The sequence below is a fragment of the Corvus kubaryi genome, unplaced genomic scaffold (assembly GCF_017639235.1).
Source record: "Corvus kubaryi isolate FWS band 111438036 unplaced genomic scaffold, C.kubaryi_AGA036_p1.0 121, whole genome shotgun sequence".
NCBI lineage: Eukaryota > Metazoa > Chordata > Aves > Passeriformes > Corvidae > Corvus > Corvus kubaryi.
The window spans coordinates 1,002,255-1,018,917 of record NW_024580656.1 but is presented as its reverse complement, the minus strand read 5'-3'; the positions used below and the strand labels follow the sequence as shown (position 1 = coordinate 1,018,917).

The 16,663-nt window shown below is 46.0% G+C and overlaps 3 protein-coding genes across 10 annotated transcripts in view; 2 read left to right on the top strand and 1 right to left on the bottom strand.

Moving 5' to 3' along the window:
• The window catches only part of MYO9B (myosin IXB), a 41,775-nt gene extending 41,343 nt beyond the window's left edge, over window positions 1-432 (bottom strand). Inside the window, exon 1 of one of the 2 annotated variants that reach the window (XM_042041675.1) lies at window positions 346-432. The gene's annotated coding sequence lies outside the window, so the exon portion shown is untranslated. The remainder of the gene's footprint in view (window positions 1-345) is intronic. The other variant, XM_042041761.1, reaches the window with a different exon arrangement.
• Window positions 433-1,514: 1,082 nt separating this feature from the next.
• HAUS8 (HAUS augmin like complex subunit 8) lies at window positions 1,515-13,220 on the top strand. Of its 3 annotated transcripts, XR_006018251.1 has the most exons (11): window positions 1,515-1,691; window positions 1,828-1,931; window positions 2,140-2,254; window positions 3,113-3,226; window positions 3,686-3,774; window positions 4,398-4,469; window positions 4,972-5,130; window positions 5,718-5,859; window positions 6,895-7,036; window positions 7,783-8,139; window positions 9,104-13,220. XR_006018251.1 is itself a non-coding variant. In XM_042041321.1 (10 exons), exons 1-10 carry the CDS (start codon window positions 1,631-1,633, stop codon window positions 7,901-7,903), a joined length of 1,119 nt encoding a protein of 372 aa, XP_041897255.1. In that variant the 5' UTR covers window positions 1,515-1,630; the 3' UTR covers window positions 7,904-8,449. The 3 variants fall into 3 exon arrangements, 2 of the variants coding, with proteins under 2 accessions (XP_041897255.1, XP_041897379.1); XM_042041321.1 differs by lacking the exon at window positions 9,104-13,220 and having other exon boundaries at window positions 7,783-8,449; XM_042041445.1 differs by lacking the exon at window positions 9,104-13,220 and having other exon boundaries at window positions 1,516-1,691; window positions 2,158-2,254; window positions 7,783-8,449.
• A 2,110-nt stretch (window positions 13,221-15,330) lies between these two features.
• Window positions 15,331-16,663, top strand: part of CPAMD8 (C3 and PZP like alpha-2-macroglobulin domain containing 8) — a 54,644-nt gene continuing 53,311 nt past the window's right edge. For all 5 annotated transcript variants that reach the window (XM_042040995.1, XM_042040816.1, XM_042040907.1 and 2 more), the window contains exon 1: window positions 15,331-15,527. In XM_042040995.1, coding sequence (XP_041896929.1) covers window positions 15,442-15,527 — 86 coding nt within the window. In that variant the 5' untranslated portion in view covers window positions 15,331-15,441. The remainder of the gene's footprint in view (window positions 15,528-16,663) is intronic.

The following is a 16,663-nucleotide window of genomic DNA, read 5'->3' as shown; positions in this document are numbered from 1 at the left end:
CTGAGGGCGTCCCGGGGAACCGCTCCGGCCCCGAGCTCCTGAGGGCGGCGGCGGAGCCCCACGGCTGCCCCGGCCGGGTACTGAACCCCAGAAACCTCCTCAGAGCCGACCCTCACACGCTCCCTCAGGTCTGCCCCGAGGCGCCGACTCTCACAGATCCTCTCAGAGCCGACCCCCACACGCCCCCTCAGAACTGCCCCGGCCGCCCCACAGCGCTCGGTGCGAGACCCAGTCCCTGCGAGGCACCGCCACCACAGCGCTGGGTATCCCATAGGGAAGGAGCAGGAGGCAGGGGAGCTTGGGAAGGATGTGGAGCAGGGGGAAGAGGAACGCGGGGCCCGTTACCTGCGCCGGTGTCGAAGCGCGGCCGCCCGGCCCCGCCACCGCCACAGGCCCCGCGCGCGCCACTTCCGGGTGGGGGGGGCCGGGGCGCGCCCATTCAGCGCTGCCACAGGCCTCGCGCATGCGCCGTCCCGCGGCAGGGTCGAGGCGGGGGCGCGGAGCAGCGCCCACGGACTGGGGGGGAATGGAGGGGGTGTGGCGGGCGGCGCTCGAGGGAGCCCGGGTTCGAGCCCCGAGCCCGCTGCTCGCCCTCGCCGCGGCTCCCGGCGCAGCTGGGCGGCGGCAGCCAGGTGCTGTCTGTCTGAGGCAGCGGGGGTGGATTCTTGTCAAAACCAAAGAACCGCGGGGCCGTGCTGGGCCGGGAGCTCGCCGCCCGCCGCTGTGAGAGCTCCCGGTGCGGGGGTGGTGAGGTGGCTCGTGCTCGGTCTGCCAGAGCTGGGGCAATACAGAGCCTCCCGAGATTACAGGCTGGCGTGCCTGGGTTCACAGAATCACAGAATTGTTTGGGTAGGATAGGACCTGTGGAGATCACCCAGTTCAACCTCCCTGCCAAAGCGGGGTCGCCCGGAGCAGGTGACACGGGAACGCGCTGAGACGGGTTTGCGATGTCTCCAGAGAGGGAGACTCCACAACCTCTCTGGGCAGCTGTTCCAGTGCTCAGCCACCCTCAACGTAAAGTTCTTCCTCATGTTGAGGTGTTTGTCTTGTGTTTCAGTTTGTGCCCATTACTCCTCGTCCTGTCACTGGGCATGACCGAGCAGTGGCACCATCCTCTTTGCACCCGCCTTGGAGATATTTATATGCATTGATGGGATGCTCTCTCAGCCTTCTCTTCTCTGGACTAACCAGGCTCAGCTCCCACATTCTCTCCTCATCTGAGATGCCCCCGACTCATCATCTTTGTGGCGTCCGCTGGATCCTCTCCAGTAGCTCCTTGTCTTCCTTGTACTGAGGAGCCCAGAACAGACTTCACTAGCTGAAGCTACCTCCCACCAAAGGCCTGAGGCAAGAAGCACTTTTAGGGCCAGCCGTGCTGCGGGAGTTGCCAGACTCTCCTTTATCGCTTTATTTGAAAGGCAGCGCGGCCCCCGCGGGGTTGAGTCCCTGGGCCGGGGCTCGTTCCATTCCTCCGCGCCGCCAGGGGGCGCGCTGCCACCCCCTCACGGCTCCCCCCCTGGCGGCGCGCGCATCCGCCGTGATTCAAACGCGATGGCGGCTGAGGCGGCTCAGGGCTGAGGGCGAGCGACCCCCGCCCGGCCCCTCACCCGCCCGCCGCTGCCTTGGCACGATGTCCTCCGAGGGCAGCGACACGCTGGCAGGCGAAGGAGCGCCTAAAACTAAGCGGAAAGGTAGCGTGGGGTAAGGGCGAACCCGCTCTGCCTGAGGCGGGAGCCCGGCCTGGCTACTTAGGCCGAGGTGGCGATCCGACCTGAGGCGGGAAGCACTGCGGTGGGCCCGGCTGAGCTCTCTTTGCCGCTCTTTCAGGAGGGAGAATCGTGCAGTCTCGCTACCTGCAGTTCGGTAAGAAAGACAGCAAGGAGGCGCCAGGACTGCCGAGCTCAGGCGTCGCTCAGCGAAAGGCAGAAAAGGTGTGAGATCAGCTTGGACGTGTGGCAGCGAGACCTGGGGGAAAGCCGAGTCTGCTGGGGTTATGAGGGAGTTGTGGTGTGTTACTGGGTAGGAGCTTGGGACTGTACTCGGTGACTTGCAGAGCACCAAGATGCCCTGGTATTTAGTTGTTTATTGTCAGCAATTAAGTTGGAGGTAAGATAAATTGCTGATTATGTTCTGTCTTAGCTGTTTCTTTATTGCCAGGATGCTTCATCAAGTTCCTCTTCATCAAATGCTTCTCTGCAGTCTTCTAGAACTGAAGCAAGATCGGTTGTTTCTCAGAAACACAAAACTTCTGCTGGTAGGTTTTACCAGTGTGTTTGAAAGCTATTCTTTTGTATTTCCAGCCTATGAAACTCTTAACAACTCTAAGATACTGATATTTTGTATTACTTGCATCACTGATAGTTATTATTTGTATGCAAAGGAAATTAAGAAACTTGATGTGGGGCTAAGAGAAACCTGGTCCTCGATCTGGAATTGAGTGATTGGGTTGTCTAAAATGAATATCTTTCCTGCCTTCTGCACGAGGTTTTGAACTGTTCTTTTCCTATGTCCTCACCATTACTCCGCCTTTTTAAATTTAATCTTTCTGTTAAACAAAGTGCGAGTGACTGAAAATCTCTGTCTGCAAAACCACCCATTTTTATTTCTTTTGTTATTACCAACAATTCCTGTCTGGTATTACTGACAGTCCTTGGTTGTCTCCACAGACATCCAGTTATTGGCGTTTGAGACAAATTATTCCCATTGTTTTCTGTGAATTGGGACCTCTTCAAAGGGTCTCACTTTGAACTGCTGTTTATGGGGTCATCAGAGAGTGGGCTTTAGTCATAATAATTTTCCATTCTGGCTGCAATTCCAGTTGGTAACTTTCTTTGGAGGTTCAAGAAAAATAAGTTTTTAATGCTGTTCCTTAGAAAACAAGTGCTCATTAGACATTCCTGGGAGCAGAGAGTGTTTCTGATGAGCTCAAGGGGCCCTTGTCCAGGTGCAGTTTATCAAGGCCGAGGCCTAACAAGCATTCCTCAGGTCATAGTGGGGTGTCAGTGGGGAGATGCAACCAAATCAGCTTCCCTGGGCCTCTACAGCTTGGAATTGTAAACTTGTTCTGAACCTGTTCTAATTCTTTTAGTCTGATAATAGCTTCTTTCTACAGGTGTTGACCATAGCTCATTAAATCAAAGTGGTTTTGAGAAGGGTTACTTGCAGTCCACTTTATTAGATGAAGGAAAAATGAAGCTACCCGACCTTGATATTTCTGCTATTAATGGTAAATTTCCATTCATACTCAATTTCTGGGGTTTTTTTACTTTTAATACATGTGCTGAAACCTGGGGATAAGAAATTGTTGTATTTTTGTATATTCACCAAAAGGGTTTTAAGCAGAGGTACTAAGACCTTTAGAGTTTAAATTAACCTCTTGATGGTAGTATCTTTTGGGTGCTCTGGTTTTGTTTATAGTCAAAAAGTAAAGAATAAAGTACTCTTGAGTCTTTGTTCCTATAACGGGCGGGTGTCAGCCCTTCTGAAAAGTGGATCACACCTGTTTGTCACTTAAAGCTAATGCTGATGTGATCCACACCTGCTCATGAGTATATTAGAGCCAGAAATAGAGCTCAGATCTTCTTTACTGATACACAATAATTTTGAAATTATCTGTGCCTTTAAAGAGCCTGATGGTCTACAGACCTTGACAGAAGAGCACACTAACTTTCTTGTTGTGATACAGGTAAAACTGACCCCAAGAAGAGTTCTCATTCAGAATCTGCTTCAGAAGGAGATTCAGAGACACAGAAGATAACCGAAGGGACTGATGAGGTAAGTCTCACTGCTTTCACTGGTAAGGATATTTATTTTGAAACAAAGATTTTCTGTTTCTCTTCAACCCAAGTTACAACTAAGGTCCTGGGATGATCTAAAGCCTCCCTGCAGAAGTCAGTTCTACTGCTGGCAATGTTTGGTGTGTTTATCAGATATCTGGACACTGACCAGAGCTTTCCTTCCATTTCTTGTGGTAAAGAATCTGTTCCAATTATTACATCTCCTCAGGTGAATTCTTCTTGCATTCCTGCCCATACTCTTTAATTGTATCATGTTGTCTTTAAGTATTTCCTGGCATTTTTGTTCTGAGAACTAACACTGGTTCAATCTAATATAAAGTGCCTTATTTAGGGATCTCATTCAGTGTAGCACTGAAACTTCAAATTCTTAACCAGAATTATGAAAGTCTGCTGAAAATGTTATAAAAGGTGGTGGAACAAGGAGGTTTTTTTCATTAATACGAGTGTTTAAACCCACAAACTTGTCTCATCAAGCTGCCTGTTGTTGGTGTTGCTTCCAGGCACAAATTGGACTGTTGGTAATTTATTTGGTAATTAATTTGATCACTGAAAAAATAATTTTTGATTTGATCACTAAAAAAATTCTTTTCTTTTCTGAAGGAAACTGATTTTTGGGATCCGATAGAAGAGCTGGAATCTGAGACACTGCTTTTAACTTACCTAAGGATAAGGGTGAGAGTTAGTCAAGTATTTGGTGTTTCAGATAGAACTTGGTATTGAGGCATTGTTTAATTTCTTAAATGCTTCCTGACCTGTAAGAGTTAAAGTTTTTGTGACTGTATATGTTTATGATTTCTAAAATCATAAGACTTGCTATGAAAGCTCTTAGAGTGAATTCAGTGCCAGTTTATTAAGCTACTGCTGGTTCTTAGGAATTAGGGGGATGCAGGAGTTTTGGGAAAACTGTGAGTCTGTCTGGAGTTCAAGGTTGTAGCAGTGACTTTGTTCCCTCAGTGCTGTGTGTGTGTATTTTCCTTTACAAAACGGAGCAGGGGTGGGGCAAGAGTCTTGAGGGGGTCTTCAACTCTGATGTTCTGTGCTTACTGTGTGAGGTCTCCTGTTCATTAATTGAAACTCTTTGGCCTGGTCTGAGGCTTGCATTTGTTTATTCAAAATATGTTAATTGCTTGGATGTAGCATTGCTTTAATTGTGAATATTTTTGGGATGTAATAGGCAGAAAAAAAAGTTGCTGAAATGGAGGAAAAAGCAGAAAAAAACTTGCTAATGTTGTGTGAAGAAAAGCAGAGACAACAGGAGAAGCTCTGGGAGCTGAAACGTGAAATTCTGCTCGAGGAGAGAGAGCAGAAGCTCAATGAAACATTAGACAAACAGGTAAGTTTTAGTAGGATTTATGCTTCTCTGATACAAATACTTCTGATACTTTTCTTACACAAACTCATTTATGAAGTAGTCCTTTATCCAGAGGAAATTTCTCTGCTTCTGTGGCTTGCAGGGGTACAGTTTTATGCATCTTAAAGAAAACGAGTATCTCCCTCCTGTTGAGACCTGTAATGCTCTGCAGTACCTGAGCCGGTGCCTTTGTCACTGTTGTGCCTCGTGGACAGGCAGGAAGGAGAAGCTGGAGCTCTTGGGCAAGGGCAGAGATTGCAGTGGCTGCCAGGGCAGGGTCTGGGTGATGCACAGGAGATGAAAGTACCCAAAACCACGTGAACATCCTGCACTTAGGCAATTCCAGTTACAGTTAGAGCTGAGATGCCACCCCTTAATGAGAAATGAACATCTTCTGATGTTTATTTGTCTTGTTTGTATGTGTTAGCCACAAGTAGTTCTGGCCTAGTTGTAAGAAGATGGGTTTCTAATGAATAATTAATGAATGTATTTTTCCGTAGTGAGCCAGGTGTGCAATTACAAAAGATGTACTTTTGGAGAAGTGTTGGTTTCGTGTGTGTCTCTTTCAGATAGAAGTGCTGTCTCCCCTTGTTGCTGTCTGTGAACAGTTTAAAGAGCAATATAAAAGCTTTGCAGCTTCCCTGGATGCTACGAGACATGAATTACCCATAAAGAACATTCACATAGAAGGAGATAAGCAAACCTACCTTGGTATGAAAATTTGATTTATCAGATTTGCTTTCAGATATAGTGGGGTTTATGCTAAAAAAGCTTCTCACACTGTTATTGCTACATCTCTCTTTGGCCGCTGGAGGAGCTTTGTGTGCTCTAAGTTTGTGTGGACATTGGGCTACAGCAATAGTCACATGTTGTGTTATGTGTAATTCTTATCTCTGTTTAACCACTTAACTACATGGTTTTTTATCTTGCAGCAGAGAAGAAATTAACTTTCTGAGTTAGCTCAGTCTTCATATACACCTTCTTTATCAGGTTTCTGTATATTTTAACTGTATTCATGGCATTCCTTTTCTTCTCTTGTTCCTGCTGTGTAAACAAGTTGCAGGAATGCTGTGATCTCTTCTTGCTTCTGTGTTTGAGGGACAGAGTCTCCTGGGTAGACTTCTTGCTCATGTTTCTTGCAGAACTGGAGCTTAAATATTGTTGTGTGCTGTCTTGAATCAGAGAATGTTTAATAAATCAGTACATGCATTTTGTATTGAAGTCTGAACAAAAAGCTACCCTTTTAAACTGCTGGTGCACAAAAAACAAGGTTCTTAAACCATTTACAATAGTCTTGCACTTTAAGACAAATGTAAAAAGTTTATTGAAGAACTTAGAATTCTTGTAAGAAGACTAGAAAGGAATAGCTCCATTTTTTTGTTTGTGATTGTTGAAGGAAATGACTGAATAAATTTCATAGGGGGGTACATGCCAACAGCAATACGTGAAACTGGCCAGGGAATTTTAGGTGTCTAAAACTTGGGTTTTTCTCTTACATTTGTTTTAAAAATCTTTGAATACTCTAAATAAGAGCTTGATTAGCAATTTTAGTAGCCTGTTGCTGGTGCTAATCACAATAGTGAAAAATAATTTGGCTTTCACAGTTTCACAGTGTTTTTGTGAAAGCTGAACAGTAGTTTTTTGCCATTTAGTTCTCCTGTCTCTGGGTTACTCCAGCTGTTAATATCTTGTGTTAACTGGTGCCCACTGCATTTTTAATAATACCTTTAACATCTCATCTTCCAGATGAACTGGGAAAGCAATTAACGATCACACAGGAGCTTCTGACAGAAGTAATGCCAAACCACTCAGAAGATAGTGCAAAAGCACTTAGTGCACTGCAAGAGCTTAAAGAAGTGTCTCAGCAAATGAATAAAGGGCTTCAAAGGTAATCACAACAATGGGGTGAAAAGACTTGTTGATTAAATGTTCAGAGGAAAATCTGTAGACCTTGCCAGAATATATCCAGAACACAGTCTGTAGGAGGATTAACTGAGGGTTTGGTAGCACCAAGTGTAATTCTCTTTGTAGCAGTCGTCTGTGTTTCTGTCCCTGCCCTGCCTACAGTCAAAGTAGCATGTTTGGGATTGGTTTTGTACTCCAAGTGAGCCACTTCAGTGTGCCATTCTCTGACACTTCAGCTGAGAATTTCAGTGAGCAAGAATAGACTTGGTAAGTGCAGACATGTAGGAGTGGAGAAACCCAGGAGGCAGAATACTGAACTGGAAACTGTCTTAGGTAACAACCCTGTAAATGTATCATCCTTGAGAAGGTACAAGGAGCACAGAGAAGGGTTTTCTCCTCAACTATTGTGACAACAAATACAAAGCATCACTGGAGGATGAGGAAGAGATAAAGCATGACTAATGTCCTTTCCTTCCTTCATTGCCCCAGAAGAGATTAGAGTTAGTCTGAAGATCATTAGACCATTAAGCCACTCATCTCCCCTTCCTACAAACTGCCCCATCTCTCCTCCCAATTCTTGCTTTTGAGAAGAAAATTCACATTTTACATTTTTTTTTCTTCTGGTGGGGCCATAGTAGGAGAAAGATGCAAATGTCCAGGCGTGAAGTCTTTGGGCTGAATCGGACTTACTGTCCTTCAGAGTCACTGATTTAGCTTCATGTGTTCCAGGAGCTTCACAGATGTGCAGAATCTGTCGTTTGAAGCCTGTAAAGAAGTTTCTCTGCATAACCAATACGTGTGTGAAGAGAATCATGGAGTAGATGTTGTGAAACGCTGGTATTTCGACTAAGTTTCTGTATTGTTTTACTACTGCGTAGCTACTAACTCAATGCCAGCAGACTTTTTATCCTTTTACTTCTTGTGTGGACACACAACTTGCCCAGATTTTCAGTGAAGCCAGCAGCAGGGGTGCTCACTGATACAGAAATTGCAGGATTGTTCTGCAGGCTGTCCCACAGGGGAGACTTTTAACGTGGATTTCTCTGACAGATTTTCCATCACTTTCTGCCTTGACAGTACTGAAAGGTAAATGATAAAAAGTGCTATTCCTGGCAAATCTGACCTGTGTGTTAATGTTCAGGCTGAGCTTTGGTTGCTCACTGAACAACCTCTGCAGGAACTCTGAATTGTCCCATATTTCTGGATGTGCTGTGTGGGTACAAAGTACTTGCTTGGAAGGTGCCTGGTCACTTTTAATAAGTGAGAAGATTTGTAAACTGGTTGCCTAATTGCCTTGTAAATAAATTATTGAAATCATAAATGCTTTTGTATAAACCTGACTCCTCTTTAAGGACTTTATTCTTTTTAATAATAAAGACTGTTTTCCACTGCTCTATTGGTAGCCTTCAAGTTCTAATATGTTCACTGATATCCTACAGCAGCTTTTGTTTCCATCTGGGCTTACTTAGGGCTAATACTACACAGGCCAGTGATGGACTACACACAAAGTGGTCCAGGTGGTCAGCTATGAGCACCCCAGGTGCTGAAGCCAAAGGATTGGACATGTGGAAAGAAACCACAAACCTTATTACTGAGTGTGCTGTGCTATGAACATACAAGCCACATCTGGCATGGTTCTTCATAATTTCCTTTTTGTACATGGAATGCATTTTTCTCTGGAAGATGTGCTGTAACCTGTATTTAAACTGTGGAACCTCATTCTCTGGTGGTTTTTCACGTTTCTAGCTTAAGCTGTGTCTATAAGGCTTTTTGGCCTGCTCCTAGGATACCTGGAGTAATCGTTGCACTCCTTCAGGTGCTGCTCAGGCTTTCTTCCTGGCACTACCGGGGGTCTAACTAGATTCTTGTCTCCTTTTGTTAAAAATTAAGAGTAAATTAAGTAACTGCATCAGTAGATGTGCCACACCCATAAACAAGCTGTTCAGACCCTCCTTGCATACAATGTCAGTGTCATTTTTTTTTGGCAGCAGCTTCTCTGTCAACCAGTGTTATTTTAGGATATCCATCTGTTATTTCTTTTTCTTCACAGATGATCTGCACCTGGTAGTTCACCTGTGTGGCTGCAATTCAGCACATCAATAGGTGCCGGATCGAGCTCTGGGGCCAGGAGCATGAGCTGCATCCATGAATTTGGCCACTGGATGGGGAACTTTGCCCAGCAAAGTCAGCCTGGCTGTGAATGTGTGGGCTGGTTAGTTTCGGTGGATGGAGATGGGGGTAGAAAGGCTCCAATATGATGAAACTGGTGTTGTTGGGTTTGGATTATTGCTGGGCTCTGTGTCTTCACACCTTTAACCTCTTTATGATCAGTGTGTCAATTCTGAGACTGAAAGTTGTTGGGAAGGGTCATCTTAAATATGAGAGGGGAGGGATGAAATTGAAATCAATATTATAATTGATAATAATGTCTCTCTCTGCACAGGCATATCAGAATGCCTTTCCTAGGATTTCTTAATGGTGCACATCACTGATGGTCTGAAAAAGTATTTTTCTTTCAAGAAATACTTTTAAATTAAACCCTTTCTTTTCAGTCAAGTGACTTTTTACCTTTGAGATACTATTGGATGTGTATACCTACACCCAAACGTTACTTAAGCAACAGCCAGCAATGCAGATTTTCCCTCTTAAAAGCAGTGGAATGCTGCTGGTTCTCCCCCTGGGGAGGTGCTTGCTGTGAGCACAATTAAAGGCTGTAAATCTTTCGGGGGCAGTAGTTCAGCCCTGCTGCTGCAGGCGGCACTCGCTGCACTCGTTATCCTCCCACAAGGCAAAGGGGAGTCCTGGGGCTGAAGCCAAACTGCTGCTACAGAACAATTCTGTGCCCGGGGATGTGCACTCATTGTTTCAGAAGAATCAGAGGCATTAATTTCAGCATTCTGGCCATTCTTTTCTTTAAACTGAACACTTGTGTAATTCTCTGTATAAATGGTACAACAAGTGTTAGTTAAAGCAGCTTGGCCTCTCTAGGAAAGGGTTTTTAGTTTGAACTGAGGCACTTCCTTCTTGATTTTCATGAATGTTCTTTCTAAGTGGTCCGGTTTTGGCTCTTTGCAGAAGTGTTTTAGGCTCCTCCACCTTGAAATAGCCACAGAATTTGCTGCTGTCATTTAACACTGTACAAACAACAACAACAAAGAACTGCAGAATCACTGGAGCAGGAACTAAACAGATGTGACACCACTTATTTTGTATTTTCCACTTATTTTCTGACAGTGTCACGTGCTCTAAATCGGTTGGGATCCTAAACAAATCAAGGGCTCTTTTTATTCAGGTTATGTGTCTTTTTCTCCCTGTAGAACTAATAATGCTCTCCCTGCTGTAACTTGTATCAATGTAGATTTAGGTGTGTTTTGTCTGCACGTGTGCAGAACTTATAACCTATTTATTCATTTTTTAGGCCAGAAGTTCTTGACCAATTGTTAACATTCATGTGTGTTAAGGTGCTTTTTTGGGGGAAGGGATTTTTTTTTTTTCCTCTGAAAATTGAAAGCAATTCTGAAATGAGCCAGGTGGGTGAGAGCCTGGGAGGAAGGGGGAGCCCAGAAATGAAGTATTTGTCCCCTGCAAAATTCTTGGTTGTTTAAAAAGAGATTGGCAAAGCTTTTAAGCTGGGTTTGCCCTGCAGCTTGCCCTGCCTGGTGCTGGTGTGTCTGGGGAAGCTGCGACCACATTCTCCTCAGTGCGTCTGCTGCTGCCAGACCCTGACCACCAGCTCAGGAGGGCTGAGTCAAGGCATTTTTTGCTGTAATTCCTGTGCTCCCTGCGATGGGGGCTCTCCGGGGTCAAGGTAAGGCAGGATCCCTCCTGCCCGGGGTGCCCTGGGGTGGGGCTGCAGCCCTGGAAATCACCGAGGCTCGTTTGTCCCCTCACCACACCCCAAACCCCCCAATTCTTTGTTCGCAAGAGCTGCAAACGGAGCTGAGTCTGTGCTCATCAACAGCCAGCAAAGCAGCTCATGACCCCAGCAGATGTTTCTGCATTTTAGGCTAATGAGAACTTATTGGATTACTGCAGTCTTCCCTGCCTCGGAGTAAATACCACTTTGTTGGAGATCCGGAAATTCATACTGAATATGATAAACAAACTGCTGGCTGGGCTGGGATTGCCAGGACATGAAAAGAGTTCCAGAGCGGCAGAAGATCTAACAGCTCTGAAATGCACCACTGAGCCACACCAATTAAGAGCATTTCCAGTGATTATGTGAGCATTCCTGTTCAACTCACAGAAATTATTTTAGGTTGTTTCTTCCGCTGCATTTGTGTGTGGTCTGTAAAGCAAGCACAAGGTTTGCAGAATGGCCTCTGACCAAATGCCTCTGACCAGTTTCTTTTAAAATAATTCTGTGATAATGTATATGCAAGAACTGAGTTTCCTGCAAATTCAAGATCTTAAATTTTCTTTGTTATGGTTGCCCCTTCAGATGTAACTAATTTTTAAAATTATACAGACAATGTATGTTTGGAGATGGCCTGTAGGATATAAAAACTTAATTCCTTTGTTTAACATCTCTTGCATATGGGAGGTGGGTCTACTGTTCAGTCAGACTATGCACAAACTATATTTCACCAGTCATGTAGGAGCTGAGAAGAGAACTGGGAAGTTATTTCTGACTAAATGTCTGAATGGCAGCCCCTTCTGATAAGCACAGCGCTCTTCCTTCTAAATAATTCAAAATCCTTCATTTGAATGCTTTCCTACTACTATTTCAGTCACTTTTGTCAGGAATTAAAATGTTCTCTTACTGTGAAAGATCAGACTCTCCTGTTCTGTAGATGAATAATAACCATTTTTGACAGAACTATTTAATAATTATGTTCTCAATATCATTATCCTGTTATATGCTACTTAGATTACAGTCTTATTTGAAAAGTGCTCTTTAATTATCCTTTCCTTATAATTTTTTCTAGAGATGTTTGTATTCCTGGGGGCAGGATCAGTCTGGTTTCTGCCACTCTGTCTGGACTGATGTAGTCTCTGTTAAACCATTTTCCTGGGTGAGTTGCAGGAGTGTAGCAAAGCCTGGGACACTTGTTTTGCAGTTACCAGTTTCTGCTTTTGCTATCTCTGTTTGGCTGTCACAGAAACACGAAGGGGGAGCAAAACTCAGAGTTAAAGAATAGGTGTGGCTTTTTTACCATGAATATCATGCTGTAAAAATTAACTAAGGCCTTGTTCTTGTCTGGTGGTGTGTAATGATTGAGGTGAATGTTTTTCCATTGGGAAGGGGGGAGAAATTATTCTGGAAATTGATGACTTTTTTTTCATGCACCTTCTACTGAAATCTAGGGTGTACGGGACTTAACACAAAACTAAATGATTAATAGCCTTGGGTTTAGTACAGTACCTTTTATGTGCACAATTTACACATATTCGAATCTTTAAATAAGTGAGAATTACCTCTTATACCTTTGGATCTGATCAATTGAGTGACAAGTTAGTGACACCACTCATGCTGAGGCAGTTAGCAAGAGCTAATTCTTGATGGCATGGTCCTACCACTTGTTTCCTGTGAGTTGTCCTACTGATTTCAGTTTTGCAATTGAGGTGGGGGGAAAAAGCAAAAAGATTCCCAGCTGAGAGCAGGAGTACTTGAGAATTATTATTTTTTGTTTGACACATAGCTGTCTGATAATTTTCACATTGCACACAGCTTATTTATGAGGTAGTTGGGACATGGGAGAGGATTCCTTCTCCTGCAGAGTAATGATGAGGCCATACAAGCGATCAGGATGTCAATTAGATCTGGCCAGAACCAATACAGATGTATTCGCACCTTGTTCTCTAAACCCCTGTCCCTCCCTCACCTTTCTGCCACCAGCATGGCCAACACCAATCCCCCACATGCTCTCAAGTGCCTGAGATTCCTAAGACTTTATGAGGAGCAGAATTACGTTTTCTGTAAACAAAATAAAAATCCAAACTATGCACAGTGCAAGCGGGTGGGTGAATATGGCCCATAGATCTGACTGATGAATAGTTTTTATACATGAGCAGTTCTTACAGAACTTCCTTTTAACTCCTAACCATTACCAGATGTGGGTTGCAGGCGGCTGCTGGAATTCCAACACCTGTTGCATCACACTGAATGGGATTCATTTTGGCAAGAACAGAAAATTCCATTTCAGTAAGTAAATAGTTTGAAATTATATCTAAAGCCTCCTTTTTTTTTTTTTTCAGACTGAGTTGATTCCAGTCTTATTTACAGGCTTGCACATACCTTTATAATTAGAAGATGGTTTGCAGTCTTCAGAGGCTCTAATTGCCTGAGATTTCTTGTAGTAAATATCAAATGGAAAATCTTCAATTTAGGAGAAATCTCTCCTTTAGAAGAGTGAGCAATTCAAAAGGGCTACACTCCACATAAGGGTGATTTCTGTCTGTGCTTTATGAAATGCAGAAACACACATTTGTGTGTTATTCTGAAGATGATGGAGCTCCGTTTTAGAGCTACACTTTGCTGCATTCATCAATTCATTGCTGAATCCTTTTGCTTCTTCGAAGCCCTCGCCCAGAATTTTTCAAAGCTTTTTCCTGTGGTTGACAGGATGGGTGTTTAGTGGCATTCTGTGATTTTTTTGGTACATTCCCCATAGATCTCAAGCACGAGTCTGTAATGAACCCTTTGTGGTTTGCTCTAGAAAGCTATGGAATAAGTGTGGAGGTAATTAATTAATATTTTTGAAAGCATTATGCCGTTTCAGCCCAAACATACCCAATCTCTGCCATGCCATGGGAACAGCAAAGGTGCTTCATTTTCATTTTGCCTTCTTTAATCTTTAATCAAAGGATGCCAGCATCCCCTGAAGTGTCACCCTGGGGAGAGGCTGGCATCAGTGTGGCTGGGGCAGACAGGGGAACACTGAGGCACACACGGTTCTGTGTTTGTAGATGAGAATATAAAGAAGCTGGAAAATAATTTGGAGTTACCGGATTTTTCTTTGCCTGTTTCAGTTTGTCTCAAAAAAAACCCCAAACAAACAAACAAAACCTAAACCATTCCACTTTAACGTACTTTCAAGTAAGTTCCTTCTCATAGTTCCTAGCTCATCATTTCCTTGGGAAGTGACTGCTGTCGTTCTAGAGTCTAATCTTGTCTAATTTGTCAAAAAGTGTTTGTTCTTTTTCTAGATTTGTTCTGCCTCTCCACAAAAATAAGACAATGCTGGTTTGGGGTAGATTTAAGTAGGAAAATGTAGCCACATCTTGCAGTGTTATCCGTTACTAAGGATAATCTGAATTTATAAAAAAGCTGCTGAGTTAGTGACTTTATGTTTAAGAGAAGACATATTAAAATGAGTGTAAATTTACACACGATAAAAATCTAAGTACTATTTGTGTGTGTAAGCCAGGTGTATTGGGGGGGGGGGGGAATGCTTCAAACTACCTACACTGGGGGTTTTCATTTATTGCTGGGGCAAGAATTCCACTCTGCAGCACGTCTGGGATCCTGGTGCGCCTGGGTTCTCTCCGGCGGGGATCAGAGGAATCGTTCCTCGATATCTCTATGCAGTGGGAGATGGCATTTGTTCTGTAACCTCGACTCTCGGCTCTTGCCTTGGGTTTGCTTTTCCCGGTTTGAGTGAGCTCTACTCTCAGGCTACAGCTCTTCCTCAGACTGGTGCAGTGAGAGCTCCCTCTCCTGTCCCAAGCCCCTGGAACCGCGGGACAGAGGGATGGAGATGGATAGATTAGGGCCTAGGGTATGAGGAGGATGGAGGAGCATCAGTGCTGGCACTGGGTTTTGGCTTGGAAAGCAGTTCCTGGGCAGCGCTCCGTGGAGTCCCTGAGCGCACAGAGGCTCAGTTACCGGGACTGGACGGTGCCAGGGGTGCCGTGCCCCGGTCCTGTTTCATGGGACCTTGGCTTTCACAGCTCTCCCATCTGTGGGGCTCAGGAGGAAGGCGAGGAGCTCGGGCAGCTCTCCCGGGGCTCTTTGGGCTCGGCAGCAGCGGCGCCGATGCCTCAGCAGCCCGGGGCAAGGCGAGCAGAGCCGGGCGGGCGGTGCTGCCAGGGGCGGGCTGAGGTGAGGAGCGGCCGGGGCCCGGCGGGGCCGGGCTGAGCTCACCTGAGCCGGGCGGGGAGGCGGGCGGGGCGCGGCCCCCTCCCCTCCTCTCTCCTCCCCTCCCTCCCCGGTGCGCGCTGTCAGGAGCGGGCGGGGAGCCGCAGACAAAGAGCCGGGGCCGGAGGCGAGCGGGCACCGGGGCCAGGAGGGGGCGGCCCGGGGGCGGGGACGCGGCGAGGGCGGCGGCCAGAGGCACCGGGGAGCCGAGCCCGGGCGCGGGGCGGCGGAGCCTCGGGCTGCGCTCGCCGGGAACAAAAGGCTCCTGCTGCCCGCGCAGAGCGCTGTGGCCCGGGCTCCGCGGCACCATGTCCCGCTGCGAGCCCCGCCGCGCCTGGGCGCTGCTGCTGCTCGCCCTCGGCAGCCTGAGCGCTGCCCAGCCCCGCCAGCGCCAGTAAGTACCGGGGCCAGCCTGGAGTCCCCGCGGCAGCATCCCAGGGCAGGGCGGCGGGAGGAGAAGCGGCTCTGCTCGGCCAGGGCTCCGGGGGGGCTGCAGCAGCCGCGGAACAAAGCCCGCGGAGCGCCCCGGAGGGGTCGCGGATCGAGCGCGGCGCGTCCCCGGCAGCGGCCGCCGGTGCGAAAGTGCGGAGCGCGGGGAAAAGGGGACGAGAGAAGAAAGCTCCCATGCGATACCTGCCTCCAGCCGCTCCGGAGAGCGGCTGCGGAGCTTTTATCTGCAAACAATTATTTAAGGAATCCGGCTGCTGCGGTGCTGGGGGTGGTTGAAGGTAGCGCTGGGCGCTCCCGAGCGGCGTGTGAAGATTTTTTTTGTGGGGAACATCAGCCGGGGAGAAAGTGCGGGGAAAGTTCTCTGACTTTTAGAAATTGAATCCGCAGCTCTTTTCCAGTGTGTTTAGGTTAATTTTGAGTAAGGTTTGCTTTGTTCTTTATCCCTGGCTTATTATAGCCCGCCAGCATCGTGAATAGCTGCATTAACTGAGTGCCATGGAGAACTTATTTTCACTTGCTTACTAGAAAATATTTCACGTCCTGCCAAGTTTTGGTGTAACCTGACAGAACTGTTAGTTAAGTGTGCTTAAAGGATCTGTCCAGTCCCTGTCAGGTTAACTCTTTGGTTGCCAAGTGAAATATTTAATTTTCAAATGCCACTTATTAAGTGATTTAAATAGTTGCATCAAGGGACTGATACTTCAGAAAGAGTTTCAGCAATTCAGAACAATATGAGTACATGTGCTTCACATATGGCACCGCAGTGCTGGGCTTATGACAGTTTAAATCTGATCATTTCACCCTGAATGCAGCTGGTACTCTTTCTCCCTCTGCAGCTAGATCAGCTATCTCTCTTACCAAGGATTTGCAGGCTCGGTAGTAACTTTTTATTGTTATTTATTACCATTCTGATGAATTTGCAAACCTGGCAGCCATAAGGTTTTGAATCTGCAAGTACCCTGTGCAATTTAACTCGAATGCCACAGAGTTCTGAACTTCCTTTGGGGGTAATAGGATCTCCATGGCAATGAGGCCTGCTGAGAGAGAAACATGGGCTTGGAATTTGATAAAAGATTACTT